At 35.1% G+C, this 9,246-nt stretch overlaps 1 protein-coding gene across 1 annotated transcript; it reads right to left on the bottom strand.

Moving 5' to 3' along the window:
- Positions 1-778: 778 nt before the first annotated feature.
- LOC141317944 (5-hydroxytryptamine receptor 3A-like) lies at positions 779-9,022 on the bottom strand. The gene is made up of 7 exons (XM_073833169.1): positions 8,927-9,022; positions 7,660-7,766; positions 7,360-7,529; positions 4,019-4,137; positions 3,016-3,226; positions 2,630-2,797; positions 779-1,077 (listed from the first exon to the last, which is right to left on the bottom strand). Exons 1-7 carry the CDS (start codon positions 9,020-9,022, stop codon positions 779-781), a joined length of 1,170 nt encoding a protein of 389 aa, XP_073689270.1.
- Positions 9,023-9,246: the final 224 nt, after the last annotated feature.

Genomic DNA, 9,246 nt, shown 5'->3' with positions numbered 1-9,246 from the left:
AAGGGTTAGACCGAAATGTAAATCATCCTTATTGGAGAGTTGTGTAAATTAGTTGTGAGTTAGATTTTTTAATGGTGTCATAAAAGAAAAAAACTTTATTTTGCACTATATAAATCTGGAAATGGATAATATTTGCATAGTTTATTCAAATGAATTCAATTAAATTTGGAAGAGTTTTCCCCCTAAAGTATAGCTGCCACTGTAGATAGGCCAGGGTCAAAAAGTTGGCTAAAATGTGAGCAACACAACACAAAATACTCACAAATTCAATTTAGTTTAATATGTAATTTTTCAGACACATAACTGATACAATTAAACAATCACCTAGTTAGTTACCCAGTCAGCTTTTACCTTCTGTATTTTTTTTTTTACAATAATGTGTACTGAAAAATCATCCCCAACATATATTAAGAATGACAAAAAAAGTTTTAATACAAGAAACATTTGTATTTGTTTCTTTAATTAATGCTACACGAATAACTAGAATATAGTGGTTTAATAGAATTAAACTCATATTTCAATCTCAATAGCATGCAGAAAGTTTGCATATTCAGTTGTACAATTAAATTATTTTTTTATTTTTTATTTTTTTTATTTTTTATTTTATTTTACAGAATTACAATTTAAGCTATTTTGGTATTTTGTCTTGTATTGATTTCCAAGATTTTGTTTATATTCAGCTGCCCAGATTATGCAGAGCTGTAATAGCTGCTAATGGTTGATACTTGACACTTAAGATCTGAGAGGTCCTATTGAAACTACAGTACAGTGAAAGTGTCTATGGGTATTCGTATGAGTAGTCATAGTAGTTATCTTCATGGTGAGATTCATCCCAGAAGTCTAGATTATCAACCTTACAAATGTCTGTGCGGGTGATAATAATAAGAATTATGCCATAAATTATGTAGATCATTATAAAAAAGCCAAAGCAGAATTTGTCTAGGAAATAAGCAAATGCCACTTTACGCCCCGCCTCCTTTTCTCCTCTATCCATGTCCTCCAAAAAGTTCACTATTTTGTGGAGCGAAGCCGTCTCTGAAGCCAGATCACCAGACTTTGTTGTAATCCCACCTGTCTCTGTTGACGCAAACCAAATAATTTATGTTATTGCATTGTTGATCTAATTAAAGGTGAAGTGTGTCATTTATGCACCATTGAAAAAAAATGAAGTTTGAAAATCACTGAACAGTTGCCAGCTTAAAAAATGTCATTTGAGCTGAAGAAGCACTTTTTGCAAAAGATGCCATTACTGTGGGTTTTAATCTTTATTTTAAGTATTTTACTTAGTCAATCAAGTACATTTGTGTCAGTTTCCTTATTTAAGTAAATGTATATCGATGTCGGATGGATACAATTAAGTCCTGGCCTACATTTGAGAAGAGATTAAGGTTCCTGAGGAAAACATTCTAGGATTTTTTTCCATATAGTGGACTTCAATGGTGGCAGTTTGCAAATTGCAGTTTCAATGCAGCTTCAAAGGGCTCTACACAATTCAAGCTGATGAATAAAGGTCTTATCTAGCATTTTCTAAGAAAATTACAAATTTTTAACCACACATCTTGCACAAGTTCAGTCTCACCCAATATTTTAATCAGGTACACGTGGTGTAGGCGGAAGTGCCGACCCAGTGTTTACAAAGTGTTTACGTGCAAAGAAAGTCAAACACCCTTCACAATAAATGGTAAAACAATTATGTTGGACAATTTTGAAGTTGGAGGAGAACTCCTACCTTACCTTTTTTAACCAAAGTACACAGACGAAGAACTAACCGCAAGTGACTCCAATGTGTTTACGTGATGTGTGAAGATGTGCATCGCAGAGCTAGTGCAAGATGAGCATTTGGGGTTATAAAGTACATAAATTATTATTTCTTTTAAGAAAATTACAATTGTTTCACTAGAAAAGACACCTTTCCCTCAGCTGGGCCTTTAAAGCTGCATTGAAACTGCAGTTTAGACCTTCAACCCGTTGACCACCATTGAAGTCCACTATATGGAGAAAAATCCTGGAATGTTTTTCTCAAAAACAGTTCTTTTTGACTGAAAAAATAAAGACATATTGTATGACATGGCGGTGAGTAAATAATCTTTAGAGGTTTCTATTCTGGCAGTTTAACATTAGGTCACGATATGAGTATAATAATGTTAAAAAAACATATCTTACACACTTGAACTTTTTTGGTTTGTCTCATAACTTAAAGTTAAAAGTTAAAAGACGTGTGACCCTGGACCACAAAACCAGCCTTAAGTAGCATGGCTATATTTGTAGCAATATCAAAAAAAAAATCGTTAGGATATTAAGTAAAGACCATGTCCCATGAAGATATTTAGTAAATTTCCTACTGTAAAAATATCAAAACTTAATTTTTGATTAGTAATATGCATTGCTAAGAACTTCAATTAGAAAACTTTAAGAGCAATTTTCTCAACATTTAGATTTTTTTTGCACCCTCAGATTCTAGATTTTCAAATAGTTGCCAAATATTGTCCTATCCGAACAAACAATACATCAATGGAAAGCTTGTTTATTCAGTTTGTTATTTTAAAAAAATGACCCTTATGACCCTTATGTTTTGTGGTCCAGGGTCACAAATATGCAAATTTATCTATGGTTTCCTGACATCTCTCACCTTTTTCCTGATCCAGGTTGTCATGTTGTGATTTGGTGCTTTTTGATGGATGAACCTTGGCGGAGCGTCTGCACACCAAGAAGCTGTCTTCTACAGACAGACATGTTAACACTATGGAAACCAGCATACTCATGACCAAACACACCAGACGGAAGCTGAAGTGGTAATCTTTAGAGGAGAAAACAGAGAAAATCCAATTATTATTGCACATGATGATGAGATGCTAGTGATTTTGACTTTTTTTAAAGTATGCTGTTAGAAAATGTATTTTGGAAAATTTTTCTTTATACATGCAGGGTGCAAATATATGGGGAAAAGGTAGGATCTGACCTTTAGAATTGAAATCTGTAGTGTTTTGTTTCAAATCTCTCTCTTCTTGCACTTACGGAGGAGGGGGCTGCAGTTGCCACCGTTAGGCAGGTGGTCGTTGAGGATGATGAGGAACATGGTGAAACTCAGGACCAAGGTGACTTTACAAGAGTTGCGTTCTCCTCCTTCGAATGGCAGAGCAATGCTCACCAGGTCAGCCAGTAGTACCAGTGCACTGGGCAGGATCAGTGTCACAAAAGCACTAAAGGGGCTAATCGACAGAGCGACCTGTTCAAAGACCAAAAGCGATTCATTAACAAACAATTATAGGTCTATGTCCTCAATTCACAAGTTAAATCACATGACAAGGCTGGCCTTCTTAAACTGGAATCAGTTTAGTGATGTTTCAGTCTAGTTTCAGACAAACTTCATTTGCACAGTTGGACAAGGAAAGAGTGTTACCAAATTCAAATTTGGAAATGCAATTTTTTATTTTATTTTGTAATTGTTTGTTTATATGGTGTATTATTGCAGCAAACTATAAGATTTCTGATAAACTAGGGTAAAGGCAAAAAATGTCGGCAGATGTGACACCTCTGACCACCTACGAGTTGTTTTGTGTCAACTATTGGAAAAAGTGAGTCAAGTAGTGCAAAATAAAAGTAACTTCTGAGATAATTTTTAAACTAATTATTTATGCTTACAGTTAAGTGATTTTTTAAAGCAAAGTATTTTCAACTTCTTTGACTGAAAATAGCCTCCTCGTCCAACACAATATTCAAAGCCAAAAGACAAAATTTTAACGTTGTTTAATAATTGAAACTGGGAGAGTTGGTACATTAAATTAACCACAATTCATTTTGTGAATGCTGAATGTTTCATGATGTTTATGTTCAAAAAAAATGTGTTGAAGGAAAATGGTTAAAAGGAATGGTTTAACATTACATTAAAGAGAACCATTACATTAAAGTCATCAAGTTTTGTTTATGGTTGTATAATGGGCCATTTAGCCTTTGAGGGTTACAGGTAACAAGCTCTCTAAACTCAGATCCGAGGTTGAGGAGTCAATAATTTGCTTACCATGAGATAAGCACGATTTGATGAATCCACTATTTTATTCACGCTGGTAGTCTGCCACTCTCCTCGACTGCCGCCAACCAAAGACACATTGTCAGCGATCTGGAGTGTGAGTGCGCAAGCTGGATCAAACAAACAAACAAGAAAACATATTAAGTTATTAAGTTATTCAAATATATAACTTTCACAGTAGGCATTAGAGATCGACCGATATATCAATTTACCGATATTTTTCCCGATATTTAAGCATTTTACCATAATCGGTTATCGGTTTTGTAATATCGGGTTCACCGATAAACGCTGCCATCTTGTTGGTGTTTTGAGACTTACATGCATGATCGCCATTGCAGCACCGCGTCTGAGGGGAAACAACAACTACGTACACAGGTAAAGCATACTTACTTGCTTTGCTATATTTAATAACTTTATTTAACATAGCAGCTATTAATGCACAAATTAGATGTGTTACATAAATGACTGACATGTAGTTTATGCAGATTGTCTCTAAGAAATAAAGACGAACTCACAGAGTCACGCAAAATAATCCGTCAAATCCTGTCACAATACGCCTTATTCAGCCAGCCGCCATTTTGAATCGAAAACGAGGCTGTGAGGGATAGCAGTCCAGCAGCGCCCACTGTGGCGTATTGTTGCGTACCGGGATGTAGATTGTATAACCGTAAAATAATACGTCATTTCACATTTTTCCACAGGACAAAGAACTCCAGAAAACGTGGATTGTTCGACAGGACATATAACCTAACTTTCAGGTAACAATATTGCATTTATTTAAGAAAATGACTGTGGAAAGACTGCTAATTTCTAATGTGAGCATGTTTATCTTCCTTTAAACGCCTATACAGAGTTTTTCAAATGATGTTATATAGATTAAAATGCTTTATGGTTTGTGTTAAGAGTCTGCAGCTAGGTCATAAGCATCTTACCGACCTTTATTATGAAATTACGATACACATGATGTTTTCCTTGTCTAAAGCAAAACAGAAACAAAAAATAATGTTCTGAATATCATTTTGCGATTTTAAAAGGGGTTGACCCCAAACTCTACACGGCAAACTAATTAATAAATGTTATCTTTTGATCGCTTTGCATAAAAATAAACTTTCTACCCACTGTTTTTTGTATGACTTAACATGTTGTCTGAAAGAGGCTTACGATCTAACTGCAGGCTCTTAACACAAACTATTAAGCATGTTAATTTTTAAAACGTCATTTAAAAATAATATCTTTTTCATTTACGATCGCAAGGTTTTCTTTTCGTGAGGTCTTTGAGTTCAGGTAAACACAGACGGAGCTGAACCCTCCTTAAGCTTCCTAATTCCAGTCAGTGTTTTTGAAAAACAATCCTGAGTAAAACGTTGAGCCACACTGTTGTGTTCTTTGTAATCTATACAAAATGTAGATATTTAGTTTAGTTGTTGTAGTAAAACATAACATTTTAGCTCTGCGTAAACTTTTAAAGGAAGATAAACATGCTCACATTATAAATTAGCAATTAGCCAACCGGCTAGTTTCCACAGTCATTTTCTTAAATAAATGCAATATTGTTACCTGAAAGTTAGGTCCTATGTCCTGTCGAACTTTAATACACATTTTCTGAAGTTCTTTCTCCTGTGGAAATTAGTGAAATTATATTTTCTCTTTATTTTTATGACTAAACAATCTACATCCCGGTACGCAACAATATGCCACAGTGGGCGCTGCTGGACTGCTATCCCTCACAGCCTCGTTTTCGATTCAAAATGGCGGCGGGCTGAATAAGGCGTATAAAGACATAACTTTGCTATATTTAGTAAACTTTATTTAACATAACAGCTATTAATGCACAAATTAGATGTGTTACATAAATAACTGATATGTAGTTTATGCAGCTTGGCTCTAAGAAATAAAGACGAACTCACAGAGTTACGCAAGATAATCTGTCAAATCCTGCCACAATCGTAACCTGAATTAAATAATATACAGCCATGAATAAGCACATGTTGTAAATAAAAGCACTGAATTTAATTCTCTCTCTGCTGTCTACATGCTCATTATTAGTCTTGTGAAGTCGGAGTCACGAATGCTAAAATAAACCGTCATGTCCTGTTCCAATAAAGACGTAACTTGCCTGAATTAAATACAGCCACTAATGAGCGTCTATATGCTTATCATTTGTCTCCTGAAGTCGCTTCCATTTTGCTGTTCACTCACCGGGTTGATGCTCATGAAATGCTCCAGCACAGCCACCGCATATAACTTTTAACAAGATTCACTAAAACACTCCGAATTATATTAACATTTACTATATAACCATCATTCTAAATAAACATCTTCTAAATAAATATAACAAAAAAATTTAATGCGCTTTGTCTGCACGCGTTTCATAATCTAGAACGACAAAAACGTTTTTTTTTTCTTTCAAAAACGTAATTGTGATATAACATATAACATAAAAAACAATTTTTGTTTGTTATATTTCAATATTTCAGAATATTAATCTGTAAATTAACATTATTCTTCACTCTTTAGCCTATAAACAGCTTTATAAACCTAATAAAATTGTAGTATAAAATGAAGTTACATTTCTGCAAAGTTGATATGACTCCTGTGCTTGAAGATTGACATTCTATATATTTTTTTGCTTATTGGTAATGTTAGTGTTGCTGCTCATGCTTTTCATACAATATTTTTTATTGTTGTAATATGAATATTAAATTTAACATGAAAGACTGCTAACATTCAACATTATTTTTAAGATGACCAAAATAAAAAATAGACAGCAAAGTGAAGTATGGACAAAGAATGCCAAATGAATGTGAGCATGGGGTCAAAATCTAAAACAACAAAAAAATACCTCCAACCTGTGGACTCACCTAAAGATACATCACTCAACTATGCAAGGAGGGATTGTTTATAAAGTGATTGTTATAAAGAGATTGTTGTTCAGTTCAGTGGAGTTGTAATCATTGTGTCAAAAACAGAAGTATAATAGTAAATAAATATCGGTTATGAATATCGGTTATCGGGCACAGAAACATGCAAATAATTGGTATCGGTATCGGTAATAAAAAATCAATATCGGTCGATCACTAGTAGGCATTCACTAAATAGTTGCTGCAATTCCACCTTAATCAGACCATGAGATATTTAAATTAAGTCAAACTGTTGAGTGCAAACATGTCTCATTTGCATGTAAACTCGGCCATCATAGAGCACATTTACAAAGCTCTGTTTGCTTGGTGCAAACCATGGAAAACAGGCACTATCATCAGGCACAATTTATTTATTATGTTTGCAAATGGTAATAATCTGCTTAACAAATATCCTTATGATTTCTGTCTTACTTTTCTGACTCCATCCGTTGATGGCCACAGGGCATGACCCCATCACAAAGGGGTAGTTGAAGAGGTTGATTTCACAGCTCACGGTGGTGAACAAAACAACCGCATGGTACACAGTTCCATCCCGCCTCACCTGTACATCATTAGTGTACGACTTCGTGGTCGTTTCTATTCTGAGTGCAAATAGAGACAGATTATGACATCTTTACATCGTTGTTCTCGGTCTTGTGATGGGTTTAGGTCCTCTGCAGACACCATAGTGATAAATATATGCCATAAATCAGCATCAGTCTTAAGACTCACGCATTGTCCAAAACTATCCTAGGATTCCAGATTTTATCAACAGGCAGAACAATTGTTGGATATCTAGATCTCTCTTGCATCCATCCAAGATCAGGATCCTTCCATTCCTGTGGGACGGAAAATAAAATCAGACTAAGAAATGCATGATTTACTTTCTATTTTTGGTGATTATTAGAATAAATGTCTAATTTTGTGACTGGTTTAGTAGAAGAAACAGCTTCTGATTTTGTTTTGTGCTACATCACAGTTGTGTAATATCTCTACTGTTTCTTAACACAAAATAATTTAAAAAGAAAACATTTCAGTTTCATATTATTTATTTACATTGTTAAATAGCTGAATAAATGTACAGTCAGCCAACCATTATGGCTGCTTATGTCTGAAATGTCAATTACTCAATATTATTCTCATTTATAGAGCTACTGCAAATAAGAAATATCACATTGTACATTACCAGTGAAAAGTTAAACAGTAAGACAAAAAACACCAAGGCTTCATTTCTTTGATCCAAAATACAGCAAAAAAAGTTATATTGTGAAATATTTTTACTATTTAAAATAACTAACTTTTTATTTTAATATATTTTAAAATGTAATTTATTCCTGTGACCAAAGCAAAATTTTCAGCATCATTATTCTACTCTTCAGTGTCACATGATCCTTCAGAAATCATTCTAATGCTGATTTGCTGTTAATATATATATATATATATTATTCGTGTTTTGATTCCCTGCCTGGTTATCTCGTCTAGTCAAGTCTGCAGCCTGCCCTGAAATTTACGCGTTTGGATTACTCTTCGTCTTGCCATTTTGGACTCTGTTCGCCCCTGGATTGATCTTTGGACAGTTTATTTGGTTTACCCATTCGCTTTGCCCAATTGGATTACGTTTGCCGCCGATCGACCCTCGCCTGTCCCTGGATTACTCTCATGTCTTGCCTGTAAGGTTTGTCCTTGCCTGTTATGATCAAGCCTTTAAATAAAAGCTTGCGTATGGATCCGCTCACCTCATGTTCTCGTCTCATTCATTATTCATTTATTTTTTGGACTTTGCTCTGCCTCTGTGTGAGCTCGCCATTTACTGTGGGTGTCGCGGAGGAGGAACGCAACATCGTGGCAATGACGGTCTCAGGACATTCTAATGAATTGATCACTACTCCGGTGTGTAAAGCCACTCGTGTAATGGCGGACGCATTGGAACGCGTTCACAAAATGGCGGTCATGTCACTGCTTCCAATCCTGTGTCATGTCAAGTCTCATCATGGCTGACCGTCCAGAGTCTCATCTCGTCACGGTTGACTGTCCGGAGTCTCGTCACATCACTGCTGTCATTCCTGTAACAAGTCAAGTCTGAGTCACTCTTCATGTGTACAGTCAAGCTTGAGCTGCTCTTTTCACGTCAAGTCAGTTCACCGCAGCTCTTCCTTTGCCAAGTCAGGTCATGCTTGTTCCTACAAAGTCAAGTCGAGTTACAGCTAAACTTCCTGAGTCAAGTTAAAGGTCCCACACATTTCTGGAGGTTTATTTTAGTTGTTGTCCTTAAAAATATATATTTGCGGTATAAGTGCCAAAATCCATCTCAATATATTT

Source organism: Garra rufa, chromosome 1 (genome assembly GCF_049309525.1).
Source record: "Garra rufa chromosome 1, GarRuf1.0, whole genome shotgun sequence".
In the NCBI taxonomy this organism is placed as follows: Eukaryota; Metazoa; Chordata; class Actinopteri; order Cypriniformes; family Cyprinidae; genus Garra; species Garra rufa.
The sequence above is the reverse complement of the archived record's forward strand: the minus strand, read 5'-3'. Positions and strand labels throughout refer to the sequence as shown.